Genomic DNA, 22,673 nt, shown 5'->3' on the forward strand with positions numbered 1-22,673 from the left:
TAAGTATCTACTAGCGTTGAAATGTAAGGAATGTTCAAATAAAAAGTGCTTAATTTGTTTTAAATTTTATTGCATTGTACTTAAGATGTGTCGTACACTTCACAGCAAAATGTACGAATGACAGATGTTTGTTTCTTCTGTTCTCGAGGAATTAGAATATAAAGATGAGAGAAAATAGGTCTAGAGAATAATTTAAATTTTTCTATGGGTCAGCAACCCTCAGATCGCTTTCACGTTTGTACCCTCCTTAGTTACTTGACAATATTTTATCTCATTGAGATTAAAAAAATCTTTCGAGTTTACCAGCTAATCTGTATGTAATCTTCATACAAGTTCAGTCTGGTTTTTACCAACTCTGTAGCATCTTTCAGTTTCTAATGAGAAGTCAAAAATAACTTTCATAGGGGTCATTCCATTTTCAAGTTTTGTTTTTTTGGAATGAATACTGAAGTGTGAGTTTTATGGTCCGTGCCTCCACTCGGCTCTTAATAATTAATATGGATTATTGTAATCGGCGATGGTTTGAATAACAATTGTCTTTAATCAATTTGTATGAACTAACACTGATCTGCTAGTCACCGAAAATGAAAAAAAAAAATAAAAATAAAATAGATACATCATTTATGATTGAATTCAATGGGTAAAATTTGCCGAGCGTTAAAAACTGGCATATTCTGGTTACTAACCGACCGGAATAGAAGGTATTAAATATCGTTATTTAATTATTTTTTTTGTTATCCTTTCTTTGTTAGATCACAGTTCAAGTGTTGTCAATTATGCCAAAGCTTCTAAGTGGCGGTCGATTTTATGCTCAGCATTACGGCCCAGAAGCTAAGTAATACTAAATCAGTTATAACTGCTGTATCCATTGCTGCGACCAGAGTCAAAACGTTTGTGCGATCCAGAGAAATTATTCTCCCTTCCACGACCACCTCCGTAACCCCATCGATCTGCAAGATACACAAAGATTGTTAATCCATGATATGAGAGAATTCACTAGAATAAATGGGAATTGTAAATTTGGAATACTTACTTCTTCCTCCATAACCTCCACCACCACCTCCTCGGGAAGCCATTTCTGTGAGTTTTGGATTAATAACTTGATTGGCTTCTTGTAGTACATTCACCAAATCTTTGGCTTGTCGACTGTTCTGAGGTGTGAAGAATGCGTAACTTGTTCCTGTACTTTGAGAACGTCCAGTTCTTCCGATTCTGTGGATGTAGTCTTCGGATGATGAGGGGTAGTCAAAATTGATCACGTACTTCACATCATCAACATCTATGGGGAGGGTGAATTAATAAAAATTTAGTGAAAATATATCAAATACATAAATATAATAAACTACTGATAATTATATCCGAAAATTGCCATCGATATCATCATTTACAAATTCGAAAACAATTTTTTTTCTTTTAAATCAAACAAGCAGGATAAATAATTGTATACATTCATATGTATACATAGATTTAATATCAAAGCCAATGAACGTAATACTCTACAGACATGACAAAAGTTGCCATTTATTCAAACGTGTCCAAATAAAACCGTCTCCTTAGGAAATCAGCACTGATAAAATAAACCAAAACGATAACTACAAGGCGATCGATAAGCTCATCAAATTTATAGACGTATGTATTTATTTATATGAAAGAAACACAGATGGATTGGAAACCCGCCCGATGCCAACAGTCAGCTAATATTCACACATATCCTTTTCACACTGCATAGACATGACACACGACCCGATTGATGTGGATATAGACACGCACGATATTCATTAAAAAAAAATTTTTTGTCTTTCCATATCGTTTAGCCCACTTTTGCCATATCCATGTGAGTGAGCAGCATACTAATTATACTTCAGGTTCTAAATTTCAGGCAGAGAATGAAAGAAAAAAAATTCTATTTTCTATTACAAACATATCTGATCTGAATCAGGTCACCCAACACGAGGAAAATTTTCATTCAATCGAACAATATGATCTGCCTTTGAAATAGAACCTAATTAGTTTAACAGGACTTGATAGTGTGAATGTATGTTAGCTGCATGGTGAAAATACAAACCGTTTTTTGTAATGTTGAACATTGCATAAGACATCCCGGCGGGTCATCGCTGTAGGTATAACTCTTGAATGCAAGTTCAATTGACAAAGATTCTTGTCCTACATATTTCCAGAGAGTAGCGATAGTAGCAAAATGAATAGTTTTGTTGTCTCGCATTGGCTGAACGTCGGGCTTCTTTATGAATAGCGTGTCTTGGTTGTACCGTAGGTAAGTAAACCGGTAAGATACTTTTTGCCAGCCAGCACGAATTCGCCCGCGCACCACCATATTTAATAGCGTGGTACACAGGCACAGTACACAGAGGCACATTACGTACAGTTACACAAACGACATTGTGCAAGTACGTCATCTATATATTCAGTTGCATATATAGCTTTAGAGCACAGACAGTGAGTGAGTTACAGTCAGGAATTCTTTGCTTTTTTTTTTTTTTGTTCAATGTACACTCAAAACAATCTGTGCACCATGTGCCTCTGAAACAAAAGGGACAACCAGACTGATTAACATAAATTCGAAGATGCTCACTCTTATAATTAAAAAAATAATCAATTTATTTTGGATATTTTACTATGATGAAATAGAACGAAATTCACCACGGTTTATAAGGATCTGGTATTTTTCAGGCAAAATCTCTCAGCATTACCTGATAAGGTATAATACCGAAGCTATCTTGGTTTATTTTAAGACCGAGTTAGATTATGGACTAGAACACTACTTTCTTTTACACAGTACCTCGCCTAGGGCTAAATGGTAGAGGTTTAGAAAAATCCAGTCCTTGATGTACCTGGCAGAAATGAATCAGTGCCAATGAGGATCTTAATCAAATTTAATTCAGTTAACTATGATTATTGATAAACAGTCGTCCTGATGAGATCGATGTTAGTGAACTTGAAAGGCTGTCAACTTTTGAGAGGATTGCAAATGTAGCCTACAAAAGTCTTCTCTAGCCTAAAACGTCGTAATCTTTTTATTTACAAGTATGTTAATCCTCATTTGAACATTGTCCACCTGCAATTCCATTCCATTAAATTCGACTCTGTATTACAGCGGACACACGCGATTAAAAACGTTCGAATTGTTTTCATTAGTAATGTTAATAAATATCTCGAGAAAATCGTAAATAGTGAGGCATCACTTCATATAACCAGTCTGTGCTACTTCGCCACCCGCCTATCTCATGTTAATTTAATTGAAAACGCGTATCGATCTATTCCTTTTGACGCAAGAAATAAATTTAAGAGGGACACAGATAATATCTGAAAATTTTAATCAGATAGCTCGAATAATCAGTTAAAAACAACTTACCTAGTCCACGAGCAGCAACATCTGTTGCTACAAGGATAGAACCCTTCTTGTTTCGGAATTCTGTAACAGAAAGTAAGCATTGATTCAAATTCATCCAACAAAATAGGATAACAGATTGAAGAATAAGAATTACCTCTGAGAACATAATCACGTTCTTGTTGAGATTTGTCACCATGCATGCAAACTGCGGGCCATCCGTATCGGCGGATACTTCTGGTGATGTTTTCAACTTTCTTTTTAGTCTCTACAAATATTATTGTCTTTCCTCCATCGTCGTTGACATTGCCGATTTCTTGTAGCAAGCTGCCTAATCTGTAATTTTTGATTAAAGGACTGTTAGGAACAATATCGTGCTAACATTGGTGAAAAAAAGATCCTTATTAAACAGAAATCAGTTCTTCTTAGAGGTATTTGGTGTGTGGTAAGAATCACAGCAATTCATAAAATTTTCTCATCATTTTGAAATTAGTTGTAAGTTAAAAGTACTCAAGTTCAATTGTGAAAAACTTACTTGGTTTCTTTTTCATGTTCTTGACAGACGTCAATGATCTGTAAGATGTTGTGGTTAGCAGAGAGAGTAAGTGATCCAATATTCAGTTGGGTGTAGTCTGTGAGGTATTCTTCAGCAAGGTTGCGAACTTCTTTTGGCCACGTTGCAGACCACATCAAAACTTGTCTGTCAGGTCTGATTTGCTCAATAATTTTTCTGATTTGGGGCTCAAATCCCATGTCCAACATTCTATCGGCTTCGTCAAGAACCAGATATGTGCATCTCCGTAAATTGGTAGTTCCCCTCTCGAGAAAATCTATTAAACGACCAGGTGTGGCAATGCAAATTTCTACACCACGTTCTAAATCACGAGCCTGACCTCCTTTGGGGGCTCCTCCAAAGATACATGTATTTCTGACGTATGAAAGAGAACCAAAATCACTAGCAACTGTCTGAATCTGCTGAGCGAGTTCTCTGGTAGGTGCGAGAATTAAAGCAATTGGTCCATCTCCACGATTTAGAGGCTGTTGGTTGTTTATATGAACAATTGCAGGTAAAATATAACCCAAGGTTTTTCCAGATCCAGTTTGAGCAATGCCGACCATATTGCGTCCAGACATTGCAATGGGCCAACCCTGAGCCTGGATGGCTGTGGGCTCAGAGAATCCCTGTTTCCTGATTCCGGTCATGACGTAATCTGGGAAATTTCCTTCTTCAAAAAACTGGATAGGATTTGGCAAAGCGTCTCCTTTCAGAGTAATTTGTTTCTCTTCCCTGTAGGCTTCTACTTCACGTGGATGTCTGCTCTGAACATTTACGTGTGGCACATAAAAATCTTTCTTAAACGGTTTGAGGTTTTCATAGTCCCAGTTGGGTTTCCTCAAACTGCCTCCTCCACCACCTCCACGTCCACCTCGGCTTCCACCATTTCCTGCACCTCCTCTACTTCCGAAACGTCCGCCACTTCCTCCCCCGCTACTTCCACCACCGCTGCTGCTTCCATATCCGCTTCTTTGGCTACCACCACCACCACGTCCACCGCTGCTACGATACCCACCTGAAGATCCTCCGTAAGTCCTGCATTAAATAAAAATTTGTTAACTTGATATGAACAAGGAATGGGGAAGACAAGGGCAAGGTTATATATTTTGTAACTTTATCGATTTTGTCGAGAACTTTGAGGATGGGATCCAGACGCAAGAGTGTGGACACCGAAGGCATAAGTTCCCCCTATTAATGTACCTCCCATAAGCATTCATGCTCTGCTGAGAAACAAAACAGAGGCATGCCAAAATGGGAGGATTGTGCAGCGAGATTGAACGTACGAACGATATGGAGAAAATTCCCATTGGAAATCATGTATCTGATAAATTGTCAATTCACGTTATGAATGCTAAGAAATGCACAAAAGGGCAAGTTGAATTGGATTTGAGTTGGTTGTGTAGCAAGATGAAAGAAATATACAAATTTGCAAGAACTATTTAGGCCAATTGTACGCTAGGCAAAATTATAGCATAGGCCGCCATCTTCTATTCCTAAGACCTTCGCGGCAGCAGGGTCCTCTTCTCTAAAGTAGCGAATAGGTAGCCATTTTGTAACGAGCACGCTTGGGTTAAAATTGAATTCCCTAATGTGTGCAATAACTTATTGCTATCGCTTTCCCGAGACTGATAATTAATTAGTTGACGTAACTGTCTGACGGGTTAATACTGGATCGATAACTACGCGTGTGCGCTTTACACGTGCCACTCACGACTCACGTCGATGATAAAATGACGCACTTGCTTGATAAATGAAAAAAATTCCAAACTTATTACAATATAATTTCTACTACCGTTTAGATTTGTTCGAATAATCTTTTAGTGGTTTGAAAAATAGTGAAAGCTGTATTACTTACATGATAATGCTCGATGAAGTATGAACTGCTTCCTTTGTTCCTTTGAATTGATGGAAATTTCTGATAGAGTTTATTTGCACGCGGCGTTAGATATTCTGAAAAAAATTGAAATATTTTAGATAGAAATTCGCAAAATTACATTTTGGTTAGACAAGTAACCAGTCCAATTGGGCAAATTATAGTTGTAGTCACACCGTGAAATATTAACATTAAGTCAATGGATGAGCAAAATACGACTTACCTCTGCCGCGACTAGGAACGGAAAGAACGGGTATGGCAAATCCAGGAAGTGACTCACTCGATTCCCGGTTCCCCTTCCAAATCGAAAAAAAAGAAGGGGAAACATCGCAGACGTCATGCGCGCGCCTTTAGCTCGCCATCATTTTCCTGCGGCGCGAAAATATTGATTGATGTTTCGAAACAGACATTACGTAATGATTTTATTCACCTGGGCGCACACAAACAACTCCCCAAATCTGGTATAAATGATACAGCGTCTAATTTCCATGATATTTGGACCTCAGAAACACGATTCCATCAATTAAATTAAGTCACATCTAACATCAATTGAGATATCTCAACTTTTCTAGTTCTGGAATCGATAAACTAGCGATATCTTGATGATTTCAAATATTTGTGAACTATTTTACACGGCCAAATCTGCAACGCTCCAAAAAATAGAAATGTATACTGGACATTCTTTTGGCTGAAGAATTACTAAACGAAAACCCATCGCAGTGGAAATTGGGCATTTCAAATACAGAAATTAAACTTGAAATGAGCTCACCTTTTATTCAATATTTGTCATATTTTTAAAGAATACCGATGAACACTTGTTCAAGATGAACAATGATGAGAAAAACGAGGATAAGATAAAGGGTTTTTCATTAAATGATGTAGTCAACGTAATTATAATCGCAATATTTTTTTTTATTATTAATTTCTATCATAATACTGTATAACATACAAGAAATGCACTTTAGTGAAACCTACAGAAGAGAACCTGAATTTAGAGTAGTATTTTATTATAATTGTTTTTCCTTTACTTCTTTATTTATATGTTGCTTCTGTTTGTTGCTTGACTGTCTCTTGCTTCCTGCGATCTTATTAAATTTTATATAATTTATTTTCTTTCTTTCTTCTCTTTTTACTTTGTTATTTTATTTTATTTATTTAAACAGATTTCTATCCCCTAATAATGAAATAATAACCATACAATGATGATGAGCCAAGTACAACAATAATTAACCAGCAAAGGCAATTAAATATCATACATAGTACATTTATGTTATGATTATTGATAGACGATACTTTTGCTCAGCAAGGGTTTGATGCACAATATATTCATATCATCATATACACTACTAAATATTACTTGTTTCGTTTCTTTTTTTTACTCTTGAATCATGTCATGGTCAAAAAATAAATGTTTTTTTTTCACAGTAATATTCTTTCACTCTCTCTCTCTCTCTCTCTCACTTTTCTTATTCTTCATTTCATTTTATATTTCATTATATTTTCCAAGTCAAAACTAGCGTCGCTGGAATAAGCATTCGGCTACCGAACAAGGAATAATTTTACTCTCTTTTACAGAAGTATTCATTTCATTGTGTTACGTTTGATCCTTCCTTTTTTTTTTGTCGTAAATTAGTATCAAATATAAAAACTTATACATGCCCGTCAAGTTCGTTTCCATTTACACAATATAATACCTTTTTTTATATTCATAATATCACCGCAACAGTTTGATTGTATTGAGCAAAAATAGTGGCTGCTCAACGGATAATAATATATAATAAGAGAAGAATATGAAATTAAATAAAACAAGAAACAAAAAAAAAGTCATAACGCTATAAAGGCCTCTTCAAAAATTTCATATTTTATCTTTTAAACAAACAGATAAAATTGAGAGAAAAAAGTAATAATGACAGAAAATGAACGATTCATCACAAGCTCATCAAATAAAATTATACATTTTAACTGAAGGGATTTTGTGCTCTAATCGTTCTATAAATCTTAAGTATCATATTAAAACAATTTTGACTAGATTTTTTTTGTGTACATAAATATTATCATTATCACACACGTTTATATTGTAACGTATGCCTTGTGTTATTACAATAATATTAGTGAAAATGATGAGATTTTTTACTATGAGGAAGAAAAAGACAAAAACGTATTTCCTGAACAGGCCTTGAGACAAAATAATTTCATTAAACCGTTGGACATTCAGGTATTTACCAAGAGATATTACATCTCGATGTCCAATTGATTATAATTTGTAACTAATAGAAAGTAGATGACGGTACAATGTGATTATGGATTAAACAATTTTTACAAGACAAAAAATACAGCTGATAATAATATTGCAGTACATACAAAATAGGTATTATTTAAATATTATTAGTTCATTTTTTTCGTTTTCTAACAATCCAGGGCGAAATAATATGTGTTGTGCTATGAGTTTATTCATTCACTTATTTATTTCTCAGTATTACCAATATGGTGTTATGAAAATTGTCTCAAACGCACGAGAAAGGTAGGAGTTTTTATCTAGCGCCGTATTTCATCATCATAAAAGAGTAAACACTATGATCTAATCACTCGTTTTTTATAAAAAAAAATGTGTAACAAATTAGAGCCGCTTCAAATTTCATTTATTTCCAAGTCAGACTACTATTTCAAAAAAGTAGTTTCCAGAGATATTGAAGAAAGGATTGATTTTGCAAGGAATGAAAAAAATATTTGTCATTTACGAATATTAAAAAGCTTTCACAAGATTCATCCGATAAATGATTTTATTAATTGGCATCAGTGCAGTGCATCAAAAGTTGAAACTTCTACTCGAACGTTGCCTTTTTAGCTGCTAACTCTCAATTCAATGTAACTAACTGTTAGCTTTGTTTTCTGTTCATACGAATGTGCCCCCAACTATCAAACTAAGCAATAGTACAGCTGTATCGTTCAACCCCATCCGTTGGGATAGTGTATCCAGTGATATATTTAAAATATAGTATGTAATTTATAATATACAAATAGGTATTTATAGTGTACAGTATGTAACGCGTACTTGCGGCTGCTAAACTTGTATTTGTATTGTATATAAATTGGCGAGAGATTCAGTCTTTGTATATAAAGGAGATAATTCGTAACATTATAATATGCGTATATTGTTTGTTTGTTTTCATTAACTTTTTTAATAATTAAAAAAGTTTTAATGTACGTACGTGATATCACAGCACTCAGCGTAATATGAAATTAGGTTGGATTAGGTACTTATATATATCCCACACACAATTTTATGATGTAGGTAAATATATATTAGTTGACAAATATAACCAGAGCAATACTGAGCCGCGACATCCACGCACATTTTTCAACTTGTTCTTTATATTCATTCGTTAGTATGGAATAGAATTAATTTCTTTTTTAATTCATTTTACAAACAGGGCAGCGAGATTATATTTATGCTTTGTCTTTGATGAAAACCAACAACGCCCACATTTTTCGTTTGTTTCTTCGTTAAAACAAAGCAGTGAGTGAAGAAATATTAAGAGAAACAAAATAATCAACGACAAAATTACAACTTATATACTACTACAAAGTGTTCAATTACATACATGTATAATAATGATGCGATGATAAAAGCGAGGTACAACAATTGTCAGTCTCACTGCCCCAATTTGTGACTTGGGATATATAATCCTTTTTTAGAAAGCACACCTATCTTTCTCATCGATTGGCGAGAGACGACATTAGTTTGTAGGTGTTAAAGGTGTGTGTACTTCTGTTAATCTATAATATTGTGTGTATAATAAATTTTGATCACCACCAGATGGTTTAGTTTCCTTTGCACGCATCTTTCTTTTTTTCACCACATTATATAACTCAGCGACTCTCTAGCAAACGAAATAAAAGGAAATATTCCAAATTTCTCTTTATGATTTTAGGAGATCAAAAAAAGTATATATAATATGTTAATTTTAATCTGTTAGTCATAAGAATTATAAAGACCTATTATATGATTATACCATACAAATTGATCAAATGTTTTTTTTTTTTCAAGACTGATTTAGAGAATCTTTCCCTTAATAATGTATAACCATCATGTAAAATACAGCAGTGGGTCTATAATACGCTATATTTTATATATCACAGAACTATACGCGTACACCCGCTATCCTGTGTGTTTGGTTATTTATTATCAAATATCCCCTTGCGCCTCGTTCCATCTATCCAAGGTTTTACACTCTGCTAATGAATAAATTAAAAAAGCCGTGGCGTGTTAACCCTTGATCAGAACTACCAGATCAAATAATTCATAATTTGTTTGTTTTTGTTTTTTAGATAGAGGGAGTACGCAATGTGCATAAGCCTCCAGATCATATTCAAAAAACTTGCGGAATATGTATATTCTTTTCCAACTATTTCACAAGTCTTTGTTTGAATTGGAAATAGGTAGAACCTGCACTTTAGTAGTTGAATAATAATTGATAATTTGAATACTTAGCAAAGCCCTATGTTGTGATAAAATAATACCATTCTCAACACAAAATGGTGATTGTACTCCATCTTATCAGGTGATACAAAATAAACTCAATACCTAGCTGTTACTTTTCTCATTATGAAAGAAAGGAAATGTTAATATCAATTGATAAACAGAAAAGTTATCGATAAAATAGTTTCTGTAAAATCAAGCAACTCTCATCATTTTTACTCTGCTACGCTCTGATTGGAATTACGTCATTCTTTTTTTTCAATTGGTCAGATAATTTGACAATTGATAATCTAGTAGCTATTCTTTAATGAGAAAATGATGGATTTCATCTTGATATATATATTCATTGCCTTCAAATATATTTTGTGTGTATAATAACCTAGATTTATAGATCCTATAAAATTTTCACAGCGGGTAAAAACCTAGTGACGCTGGAGGCTCAAAAAATGTAACACAGTCCAGAGCTCTCTCTCACTCGTCTGCATCTTATGCGAGCGGGTTTTTCGGAGCAGTATATTATTTTTTTTTTATCTCTCGAGAGTACAATACCTATAGTCCTAGCATTATATAGCACGATAATACGGTTGTACTATACAATATAGTATATAATATGGAACACGGCTCAGGGCTGCTAGCCTCATGTACAAGGTGTATATCTTATGCAGCTTATTACGAATTTATCTATACATAACAACCTAGATTCGTATAATTACTAAAGTAAAAATGGTCAATTTCATTTTTTAATCCGAACTAAACAGAGGTACATATGAGGGATATTTTGAACCGTAGCCTTTTAGCCATATTATTAGCCTTTGTTTCTATTATCGTTACGCGTTTTTTGCCATTATTTTTTACTCTTCTTTTGCGATCAAGTTACGCAGTGTTGGCAACTTGGGTGGCCAGTTGCATAAATATCAAACAACAATGTTAATATTATTAATAATATTTCTCATTTTAACAAGAAAAATTACTTCTGATATATATAAAAATAAACTCAGCTTTTGCTCTGAGATGCACAGCCATATGACTACGCGCCTGATATTAGGCCCCCCCAAGTAGTAGCTTTTAAAGTTTACTTTTACTTTAATTAATTAGTATTTAGTGATCCCCGAATTTCTATATCAAGAATTTTTTTTCTACGTCGAGACACACCCAGTCTCGTCAGAGTACAATATGGTTTTTTCATTCTTTCTTTTAAGCGCTCGGCTTAATTTTTATGCAAAAGGCCTCACATTGAGTAGAGCATCGCCTGTATACATAATATAAATAAATTAACTTATTAAACCTAACCCACCCCCCCTTCTATATGTTTCGTGCATTTCAGAAAAGCATACAGGTATAATTACATAGTTATCATAAGATCGATTATCATATAGTGATGATGATGACCACCTTTTACTACACTTGTGGTCACATTCAATATTTATTCATATCGTTATTGATTTTTTTTTCCAATTAATTAATATTAATATTAATAGTATTATTATTATTCATATTCATATCATTACTATTATTTCATATCAGTATACCATTACTAACAAGCTATCAAGACTCGACTGGAATGTGCCTCAAAAAGTAGCGTAGTATCGTTTTATCATTCTATTCTTTTTCTTTTTTTTGTCTTCAACGATTACTCGTCAAATTTGCACAATCTTTGTTTAAACTTTAAACTATTTAAGTAGAGAGCCCGACAAACCGCCATTCAGTTAGTTGGCAGATGGTTTGAACTCAATTTTTCAAAAGAGAATTTATCAAAACTAATTTCAGTAGTATTAATAATTTTCAAATATAAACAGATCTTCAAACTTTTGATACAGTTAAACACATTAAACTTAGCACCATTCCAGAGAAGTACAAATCAAAGGAAAAACAAGATATTGAAAAATAAGTAGAAGAATCAAGAACAAGACGAATATGAAGAAACAAAATTTTTTCCTAAATATAGGTAGATATAAAGTAGAAACAATAGAAAGTAGAAACAAAAACATACGATCAATATTACGTTGAGAACGAATTGAGTTTAAAAAAAAAAAGGAAATGAAGGACCTACCAGTTACATTGAATTGTTGAAATATTAACCAGACAGAAAACAGACAAATATTATATTTATTAATCAAGTATCAAGTATCTCAAGTTTCTCGCTTACTTGGCCCGCGTCCCCGAGGGTTTTCCCCTCGGAAGACGTCACTGCTGTACTGGAGTTGGTGGGTAGGGATATCCGTAGGGTGGGACAGGCTGGAACTGACCGTATCCCATCGACTGATAAGCGCAAGGGTTCGTTCCTGGCGGAGGCCTGTTCGTCTGGAAGAACTTGTTGTTTACAAGACTTTGGATACCTGCGTCTGTGTGACCTCCTGGCGGCATCATGAAGGGTGGAGGCATCGAGTACATTCCTTGTCCGTTCTGGTTTCCATTGTAACCGTTTTGCCTGGTGTTATATCTGTTACCTTGATATCCTCCACGTCCTCCTCCTTGATACCTTGGCGCACCACCATTCTGATTATAATAGTTTCCTTGATATCCACCGCCACCTCCACCTCCGCCTCCACTGCCATTGCCATTCTGATAGCCGGCTTGATATCCATTTGGCTGTCTCGGCTGATAGCCATTCTGATTATTGTGATAGTTCGTTTGCCGGTTATTTTGGTAACCGTTTTGTTGGCGCGGAGTCGATCTATCCTGACTTCCATTTTGTTGATTATTCTGCCAATTGTTTGCATTCGGACTTGCTATGTTTCTTGGGCTTCCTGATCCTCCATTCATGTCTTTTGTGGTTCGCGAGTTATTCCATCGTTGACGACCCTTTCCAAATTGATTCCTTTGCGAATTAGCCATTTCTGATAACTGAGGATTTATTGGCTGACCAGCCTCTTCTAATACGGAGACTAGTTCTTTAGCCTGTCTTGCATTGTTTGGAGTAAAGTAAGCGTAAGCTGTACCAGCACTTTCACAACGTCCTGTTCTCCCTATCCTGTGTATGTAATCCTCTGAACTGTTGGGATAATCAAAGTTTACAACATACTTTACATCTTCGACATCAAGACCGCGAGCAGCCACATCAGTCGCGACCAGAATGGCAGTTTTTCCATTCCTAAACTCTGACAGAACGTAATCCCTCTCAGGCTGTGACTTGTCTCCGTGAATAGCTATCGCAGACCACCCCTCACGTTTGATTGCCTTAGTTATGTCGTCAACTTTCTTTTTAGTCTCCACAAATATTATCGTTTTGTTACCGCGGTCGGCCCCGATTTCTCTCAACAAGGATGATAGCTTGGGTTCTTTCTCGTGCTCTTGACATATTTCAATAATTTGACGAATGTTGTGATTTGCAGCAAGAGTTAAAGACCCAATATTGATCTGGATGTAATCGCTGAGGAAATCTTCGGCCAGGGCTTGTACTTCTTTGGGCCAAGTAGCAGACCACATAAGCACTTGTCTGTCTGGTCTAATCTGCTCGATAATTTTCCTAATCTGGGGCTCAAATCCCATATCTAACATCCTGTCTGCTTCATCAAGAACCAAATATGTGCATCTACGGAGATTAGTTGTACCTTTTTCGAGGAAGTCAATCAGTCGTCCCGGTGTAGCTATGCAAATTTCTACACCACGTTCTAGATCACGAGCCTGAGGCCCTTTGGGTGATCCTCCAAAGATGCAAGTGTTGCGAATGCAAGATGATGAACCAAAATCACGGGCTACGCTTTGGATCTGTTGTGCAAGTTCCCGAGTCGGTGCCAAAATCAGGACAATTGGTCCTTCTCCCCTCCCTAGGCGTGGCTGGTGGTTGATATGTACCGTAGCAGGAAGCACGTACTAAATAAAATTGCGATCGAATAAAACTGTTAGTGATAGTAATTACAACTGACAAATTCAAAATGACTTGATACTTACGGCTAGAGTTTTTCCAGATCCAGTTTGGGCAATTCCAACCATATCGCGCCCACTGAGTGCTATGGGCCATCCTTGGGACTGGATAGCTGTAGGTTCTTTGAACCCCTGTTTTCTAATTTCTTCCATTACATGATCTGGGAAATTTCCTTCCTCGAAAGTCTGAATGGGAAATGGAGTGTTGTTGCCCTTTACAGTGATTTCTTTTCCAGCATGAAATTGGTTCACTTCGTCCGGAGAACGACTGACGACATTTGCGTGCGGGACATATAAATTCTTGGCTATTGGTTGCAGAGAATTCAAGTCCCAGTCAGGTTTTTTCAGTAGATCTCCAGGGGTTTTCTTCTGGTTCTGCTTCAGCCCGCCCATATCTCCGTGCGGCTGTTGTTGGCTATTCCAGTATGTTCCGCCATTTCGGTTGCCATATTCTCTGTCTCCTCTGGATCTGTAACTTTTTTCACCAGAATGAACTCGTCTGAATCTATTAATCATAGCCATATTCCTCGGATAGCCAATGATGGCAAGGATCTCAGGCAAGGAAAGCACATTTTAGTTAAGTAGACATATCTTCAGATTCTTTTTTTATGTCACCGCAGTATATGAGAGATTTAAATTAACAGGTTATCAGAGTGGCATGCTTGACTTTCTCTTGATAACATCTAGTCAAACACTATAGAAAAATAAAACACGACTTACCTCAATCTGGTACTCAGAGTGTGGAGACCTAAAATCCCTTTACTGACTTTCAAGCTAGTTTATTGTTACAAAAGCAACATATCATTGAATAAATCTCCTTAATTTTAGGTGAGAGGTATCATTTTCTTTCATAGATTCTTATTGGGCTGTAAAATTTCTTCCATTGCTCATTTTGAATGAACCGAAACAATGAAGATGGCAGAAAAAGTTTGAGCAATTTCTTGGAGGAGGTGAATTGAGAAACCATTGTTCTCTTTTTTTTGTCTCTAGCGGTAATAAGAGCTGAATAACGGGATTTGATAATCTAGTATAAACGATCTATAACGTATGGGAATGAGCAGACATCTCCAATGATTTGTTTCGCAAGAAAAGATTAGGTAGGGATCAAAGATAGATGGCTCACTTCAACTAGCGGCTGTGTAATTATAAAAATAATTACTGGGAAAGTGGGCCATGCGATAGTTTGTGAAATATTTTTAATAATATATTCATAACAGGAAACTATAATAGATTATTAATCCGGTTAACGAATAGCGAAGGGGACGACGAAATGTCATTTTGGAAATCATAGTAATTTGGAATCAGATCAACGGCATATTCGATTTAAAGTCGAGGCAACCGAACAATATATCTGTACAAAGATACAGACATGTGAATATACAAAAGGAGAATAGAAATTAGATGAACAAAATGGCGGATGCTCGCATAGAAATTCGGTCCTTCACTCGAGCCCAGGTATTATTGATCGTGCGATAGGCGATTAAATCGAAATATGTACTAATTGTGTGAAATCTATGAATAATTATTTGTTGCAATATTAAAAACTCACGATGTTTGATTGGAATATCCGTTGCTGTACATCTCGTACAGCTTTTACGCACAGTGCGTTACCTGGGATGATCTTTAAGTGAAAATGTGTGTCAGCTACCCCCAATCGAACCTGAGGACAATGAACGTTCGGTAAACTCCAGAGATCTTTCACCCGTAAATTCAATTTTTGCCAAGAACGTTTGATGGAGAAGGAACATTTACGGCGGGGAAACTTAACCGAGAATGTCAGAATTCAATCGCTAGATTTCCTTCAAAATTTGTACCGACTTACCTACGAAACCCGGCGAGAACAAAACGATAATGGCTGACAGGCACTAGGAGGATGGAAGCGGGCTGCAAGCTACCAGCCTTCTACTAGAATCCGTTTCCGGCTAGCAGCTGATTATCTCGGCGCATGAATTCCATGAACCAATCATGTTACCTACTAAAAATGACGTCACATTTTATTCTCCAACCGAAGCCCGTAGCTTTGTGAAATCGATATTAGCTCACACATCGCGCATCGACGTGCGCATTCTTATGTAATAAGAGGAATTATTATTTATTTACAATATAATCGTGTAAAATAATATTTATATAATCAATAACGAATCAGAGCTTTTACAAGATTTACAGTATTGAATTTTACTGATTGTTATAAACATTTCGAACCAATAATTCCCGAGCTGCACCTCTTCAAACTATCGATTTTCCAACAAGCAATGCAATTTTTTTTCCTGAAGAATGAAAAAAGAGTAGGTGGTTCTAGAATCAACGAGACTGTGTTCGAATAAAATCAATACAGAAAAGAGGGACCAAAGATCATGTAGGCATTATTCATTGGTGGAAGAAGTCACGGTCATTAACAGTTTCGTCGAGTATATCAAGGAATCATATTAGCACAGCAGATCATATGACTAACAAATTTTATTTGTTATAATATTCACGTTAAATACTGTACATTGATTAATGAATCCTTGCTAGACTTATAAATTACAGAGGAATGAGCAGCAAGTGAACACAGATAATTTATTCTCTATCATTCTACGAGTCGATTAAAAATAAAACTTAAGTTGCCTATAGGTTTACGTGATTGTGACATGAACGTTACAATTGAAATTTCTGCTATTTCAAATATTAAAATGCGTTAATGGGTTAAAATTTACGAGTCACTTGTATTTTCAAATAATAGACTTCATTACTGTTTCTCGGTCCTCGGTCGTCGTGCAGGGATTGAGATGATACTGTGAGCTCACCGAGTAGCAATTTTATTGCAAACCGCTAACTGTGGATCATCTTTCGCTGCTCCAGTAGCTCTTCCCGATAACTTCTGAAAAATGATGTTATATATTAGTGGATTTGCTTTGGACAGGGCGAAAATTCTTCTGATATCTTTGAACCAGATAGCCCAAAAAAGGAGGATACTAGTATTTTTGATTGGACACTAGCGTCGTAAGGATGTCAACATTGACAGGGTGGAGCCGCATGATACAGTTGACACTAGTCGACGGGCGAAGCTGTAACGGACATGTAAAATGCGATGAAGTTAAAGAGTACTGGCTGTTCTCTGTACCACCAAACTAAACAATTTGAGCTTCGTGATTAAAATAAGTACCCGGACTCTTGAGAGAATACGCCCCGATGATCTAAACAAACCTTGTGGCCACGCAGCACAGCAGGAGGACCGCAGCTAATGATGAAAGCCATTGGTGGGATGCAAAGGCGGCGGAGGCGGCTGGTAGTACGTCGGGGGAGGCATGTTGGGGTAACCACCTCCTCCAACTACATTTGAAGGAGGGGCCATGCTCAGGTTTTCCGGTGGGTTACCCCTGTGCTGGTGGTGGTAACCTCCACCAATATTTCCCAAGTTTCCCAAGTTCATTCCTGGCATAGGAGAAGCTTCTCCTAGCCCCATCACCCCCATTACATTCAAATGAGGGGGTGGCCCGGCACCCGCATATGCAACGTGGCCATGGGAAGGTAGCGGAGGTCTCATAGATTCCATTGCGGAAGACATGGAAGGCGTAGGCGGAGGAGGTGGCTGAGTGCATGAAACCGGAGAAGGCTGGGAGGGCAACGTTGGTGAAGGCTGTTGAGGCGGCTGTAAATTCAAACAGGGAACAGCTGCAAGGGTCGGGGGTGGAACAGAGCCCCTGCCGTTGGTGGGACTGGCTGAGGACTTGCCTGTGCGATTATTTATGGGGCTGCGACTGCGGGAGTAGCTCCGACTGTAGCTTCGCCGAGAGCCTCGACCATTCCTCTCACGACTACGACTATGGCTTCGACTCCTCGAGAAGCTGCGATCCCTTCCACCACCACGTCCACAACCCTTTGAACGCCATCTATTTCTTCCTCCACCTAAAAAATACGCAAGTGAAATGTAATTGATGCTTCAGAAATACATGTACGTGATTACTGACATTAATATTTTTTACCTCTGTGTTTTCCAAAACCTCCACCGCCTCCTCCACCACCACTACCCCTGCCGTCGGCAAGCTCCAGGAGTTTGGTGTTTATGACTTGATTAGCTTCTTTCAGAACTTGGATTAAATCGTTTGCCTTATTAGAGTTATTCGGAGTGAAAAAAGTGTAGGCTGTTCCGGTCTTTTGCCTCCGACCTGTTCGGCCGATTCTATGCACGTAGTCCTCGGAACATGAGGGGTAGTCAAAATTGATGACAAACTTAACATCTTCAACGTCTGAAACCAACACGTACAGTTAGGAAAGGCTCTCTAAGACTGTTACCTGTAGATATACGTCCGTTACATTGTTGTTGCTAGAAACATTTTACATTGTTTAGATTCATTGTTACATATCACCTGTGCCATCGAATACTCTTGAAAAAATAAAATGAATCTTGAAATACAGGGCAAGCTTTCATTGAAAGGCAAAGTTTATAAGATAAAATAAAGACTCTAGTATCAAACTACGAATTTTATATGGATGACAGTGATCTATATGTAGAACAAATTGTTTCTGAAGAGCATCGATTGCACGACGAATACTTTAACCAAAATCAAAGTTCTTCTATAATCAAGTTTATAACCCATAATGCCGAATGAGCAATTTAATTATCTCAATTTCAAACCGATTGTGCTCCGTATAGTAATCATGTAGTAGAAGTTTGATGCTAAATCGGCATTAAGGGTAAAACATATGAGTCCTAGTTTCAAATCTAATAGATAAATATGTATAGGTATATATAGTAGATGTCTGGTGCTTTGGTTAGTGATAACATGACATGACAGGAAAATTGTTACGCCGACAAGGTGGATAAAATGATGTGGAATGTTTCGTTTGAGAGTTTATGGGAAAGTAGGAATGGAAAGATGGATGATCAATTGATATGATAGTTGTAATCATACTAAAATTAGGCAGTGGGCGAGTTTCGCAAGCAACGTACGGGCAGGGCCTGGCTGTTTGCGTTCGCTCCAGCAACAGCCTCCACGGCTCGGTTGCTTAGGGCCCGATAGAGGATCAGGCATCTGCTCTAGAATGCCTCCACCTCTCATTGGACCGCTGTCGGGTTAGACTAGCACGACTGGCCAGAGGAAGGGACTCTACTCTGGCAACAACAACTTGGCCAGCCCAGGTGGCGTACAGCGTAGTAGCGTAGGAGTGAGATATCCAGTACGCAGGTAGAATAAGTAGGGCCCGATTAGGCCCGGATTAGCCCATCACGCAATTGACGGATAGAGGCACGCGCAGCAGCCAGCGCAGACAATGCAAACCAGTGCACCACCAAACAAAGAGGCGGGAAGCCTCCCATGCTTTGCATTACCCCGCGTGGGCCTGCGCGCAATGTGCCTCTGCAATGCAAACAAACATCCAGCCGCGTTAGCTATATGTAGATACCTTTTTTCTAGTTTTGAGATCACTTTCAAGTTTCTTAGATTCTTAGTTGTTTAGTTTTCGTTCTTAACATATAAATATTACCGCCTTGCCACCACTCTTTATCACTGGTAAGGCATTGTAGGAATTTTTCTTTACCAGAGATAGGAGATTCCAAACTGATTCTAAATACAAGACGAGAGTATGAAATTCAGATGCATTTTAAAGAATTTCTTCTGCTTCCCTTCTAACCTCTTCTATTTAAATTCTATTGTATATTTGTGAAACAACATAGCAAGTAAATGTAAAAAAAATTAAGTAAGCAAATATAAAGTAAATAATTGAAAAATTATAAAAATGTAAAATTTAATAATGAAATAATCGTCAGATGGAGACAAAGTGTAGATAGATAAGGAATTGATTATATCACGTACTGCGACCGAGTCATCCCAAGCATCAATGCTGCGGGAAGACAATATCATGGGAAATCACGCTAAATAATGCATATTATCAAGCTTCAAAATAGGTATAACGTGACCCAAGGTAGTAAGAATGAATCTTTAAATTGAATTTGAAGCAAAATCGTCTCAGGTTGAAAAATTCTCTCACTATTTTTAAGAATAATTATTTTTTCACATACTCCAAGGAAATATACAACGGTAATATAAATAGCTTGATGTAAAATTCCCGCGGCATTTCGTATTTATGAAGTGTCATTACATCACGAAAACCATATTTGTATGCAAAAAATAAATGATTATAAAAAAACAATTAAAGGCTGACAACTCACCAAGACCCCGAGCGGCTACATCTGTTGCTACCAGTATTGGTGCTTTTCCAGATCGAAAATCTAAAATAGATAAAATTAGTATATGAATCGTTTGAAGATGGAGCAGAGGACTTAAATAAATATTTGATTAGGTCAACTCTTACCTTGTAAAACCCAATCTCTTTCCTGTTGTGTTTTGTCACCATGTATACAGACGGCAGGCCACCCATCCCTCTTCATTTTTCTCGTGATCTCATCTACCCTGCGCTTAGTTTCTATGAAAACTATCGTTTTGTTTTCTTTCTCAGCCATTATTTCTTTCAACAGAGTACTTAATCTGTAGTGAAAGAAAAATAAAAAAATTACCTCAAGCATACACATGCAATTCTATTTTGGTTGTTTGAAGAGGACTGACTAGACTTCTTAATGAAATGAAGCCAAGTTAATTTATCTTCAATTTATGTAGCGCACGTGTGATTTGGGGTACTAGTAGCCATACAAGTACCGATGAATCTGTACGCAAATCGTGATTTAAATTAATATCAGTAACTTACTTGTTTTCTTTTTCGTAATCCTGGCAAACGTCAATAATTTGTAGAATATTATGATTAGCAGCAAGCTGCAGAGATCCAACATTGATCTGAGTGTAGTCTTTGACAAAATCTTCGGCTAAATTTTTCACTTCTTTAGGCCAAGTAGCAGACCACATGAGTGTCTGTCTGTCAGGTCTGATTTGTTCTATAATTTTTCTTATTTGGGGTTCGAATCCCATGTCTAACATCCTGTCTGCTTCATCAAGAACCAGATAAGTGCATCTTTTTAAATTAGTCCTACCAGATTCTAAAAAGTCCAACAACCTGCCTGGGGTAGCTATTACAATTTCTACTCCCCCATCAAGATCTCTAGCTTGTGAACCTTTTGGCGCACCGCCATAAAGGCATGTATTTCGAATTCCTGACGAGTGTCCAAAATCGTCAGCGACTTGCTGTATTTGTTGCGCTAATTCTCTAGTTGGTGCCAAAACTAAAGCCACGGGGCCGTCTTTACGGCTCAGCTTTGGCTGGCTATTTATATGCACTATAGCTGGCAGTATATAAGACAAGGTTTTTCCCGATCCAGTAGATGCTATTCCGACCATGTCTCGCCCACTTAAGGCAATCGGCCATCCTTGCGCCTGAATCGATGTTGGTTCTTTAAAACCGAGCCTCCTGTAAAGGTTGATATTTGAAAATATGTTCAGGGAGATTTATTACTTTCTTACATAACAGCTCGAATGCTTACTTTACTTCCTTGAGTACATAATCAGGGAATCCGGCCTCTTCAAAGGTAAATACTGGGTTTGGTATGTTTTTTCCCTTCAATGTAATTTCCTTGTCACTTCTGTACTGTTCGACAATACGAGGATCTCGGTTTTGAACAGTATCATTAGGTACATAAAAATCTTTTTTAAATGGTTCAAGACGACTCAAATCCCATCTTGGTTTTCGTAGATTTGCTCCCGGCTGTCCGCGCCCACCTCTGGCTCCTCCACCTCCGCCTCTATCTCTTCCTGGGCCTCCGCCACCCCAGCCCCTTCGATCGCGGGGGGAGCGACTTCTTGAGCGGCTACGACTTCTACGCCTCCTCTCTTTGTCCCGGCTGCGGCTATGTGGAAAAGAATTGCAGGGCATTAGAGTACAAGACTGAAATGTTATTCGCAGAAAGATATTCTAAAAGGGCGAATTATTTTTGTTCGAAGGTGACTGACCCATCTTGTCATGAAATCGTAGCGGGTTAATTTTCCTTCAGATATTTATGTAGCGTATTCGTTTATGAATGCTCGCTGTAACGTGAACATCGATTCATCTTTCACGAATGCGCAAAGGAGGTGAATGGCCGTACAAAATGGCGAGTTTGAATTCAAGCATACTAAAGCGAAATGAGGTTATTCAGGAGTCAGAATGTGATATTCATTCACTCCTGTAAAATTATGTTATTGCCACTCTAATATTGGCAGACCGGATGTTTGAGGGAAACTCAAACACTGAAAGGAAAAACGTACTTGACGTATGTCGTTGGTTCACTTTCGGCGAAACAACTTCCATTTTGTTAAGCCATCGTGCAGATAGGGTCGGTGAATCTTTTTGAAAATTTGCTAATTATCTGGATAACGTACCTCCGAAAACGGCCCATTTGTTACGCTATTTTTTTGTCTTTTATGAATTATTAATCACCAGTGAAATTTAGCTTGATTTAGTTTGAATAAAAAACCACGAAAATACATTCACGAAAATGATCAACGCGTCGTCTACTAGACGCAAGCAAAAGCTGCCAAGTTCGACTATTCGAGGGTCGAGACACTGTAGTCGAAATTTTCCATGATCGAAGAAAATATTAACGATTCCTCTGACTACTTCCGGCGCGCAAAGAGTCAAAAGAATATTC

The 22,673-nt window shown here is 37.2% G+C and overlaps 3 protein-coding genes and 1 non-coding gene across 7 annotated transcripts; all 4 read right to left on the bottom strand.

Moving 5' to 3' along the window:
- Positions 1 to 53: 53 nt before the first annotated feature.
- LOC105687748 (ATP-dependent RNA helicase p62-like) lies at positions 54 to 6,058 on the bottom strand. 2 transcript variants are annotated; one of them, XM_012403612.3, is made up of 7 exons: positions 5,999 to 6,057; positions 5,758 to 5,852; positions 3,882 to 4,937; positions 3,504 to 3,682; positions 3,371 to 3,430; positions 1,034 to 1,279; positions 54 to 950 (listed from the first exon to the last, which is right to left on the bottom strand). In XM_012403612.3, coding segments are annotated over exons 2-7 (1,647 nt in total). In that variant the 5' UTR covers positions 5,760 to 5,852; positions 5,999 to 6,057; the 3' UTR covers positions 54 to 846. The 2 variants fall into 2 exon arrangements, with proteins under 2 accessions (XP_012259035.1, XP_012259036.1); XM_012403613.3 differs by lacking the exons at positions 54 to 950; positions 1,034 to 1,279 and adding an exon at positions 2,159 to 2,538 and having other exon boundaries at positions 5,999 to 6,058.
- On the bottom strand, positions 5,024 to 5,161 carry LOC112695060. The gene has a single exon (XR_003150336.1). It is a non-coding gene; the product is annotated as a small nucleolar RNA SNORA57 (small nucleolar RNA).
- Positions 6,059 to 6,666: 608 nt separating the features above from the next.
- LOC105687746 (DEAD-box ATP-dependent RNA helicase 20-like) lies at positions 6,667 to 16,160 on the bottom strand. 2 transcript variants are annotated; one of them, XM_012403608.3, is made up of 4 exons: positions 15,942 to 16,160; positions 15,669 to 15,779; positions 14,147 to 14,588; positions 6,667 to 14,068 (listed from the first exon to the last, which is right to left on the bottom strand). In XM_012403608.3, exons 2-4 carry the CDS (start codon positions 15,698 to 15,700, stop codon positions 12,440 to 12,442), a joined length of 2,103 nt encoding a protein of 700 aa, XP_012259031.1. In that variant the 5' UTR covers positions 15,701 to 15,779; positions 15,942 to 16,160; the 3' UTR covers positions 6,667 to 12,439. The 2 variants fall into 2 exon arrangements, with proteins under 2 accessions (XP_012259031.1, XP_012259030.1); XM_012403607.3 differs by having other exon boundaries at positions 14,147 to 14,594; positions 15,942 to 16,156.
- A 401-nt stretch (positions 16,161 to 16,561) lies between these two features.
- LOC105687745 (probable ATP-dependent RNA helicase DDX17) lies at positions 16,562 to 22,571 on the bottom strand. 2 transcript variants are annotated; one of them, XM_012403605.3, is made up of 8 exons: positions 22,405 to 22,571; positions 21,531 to 21,893; positions 20,804 to 21,457; positions 20,414 to 20,586; positions 20,271 to 20,330; positions 18,085 to 18,348; positions 17,306 to 18,007; positions 16,562 to 16,979 (listed from the first exon to the last, which is right to left on the bottom strand). In XM_012403605.3, the coding sequence occupies exons 1-7, from the start codon at positions 22,419 to 22,421 to the stop codon at positions 17,340 to 17,342; spliced, it is 2,199 nt and encodes a 732-aa protein (XP_012259028.1). In that variant the 5' UTR covers positions 22,422 to 22,571; the 3' UTR covers positions 16,562 to 16,979; positions 17,306 to 17,339. The 2 variants fall into 2 exon arrangements, with proteins under 2 accessions (XP_012259028.1, XP_012259029.1); XM_012403606.3 differs by having other exon boundaries at positions 17,834 to 18,007; positions 22,405 to 22,570.
- Between the last annotated feature and the right edge of the window lie 102 nt (positions 22,572 to 22,673).

Source organism: Athalia rosae, chromosome 2 (genome assembly GCF_917208135.1).
Source record: "Athalia rosae chromosome 2, iyAthRosa1.1, whole genome shotgun sequence".
Classification (NCBI taxonomy): Eukaryota; Metazoa; Arthropoda; class Insecta; order Hymenoptera; family Athaliidae; genus Athalia; species Athalia rosae.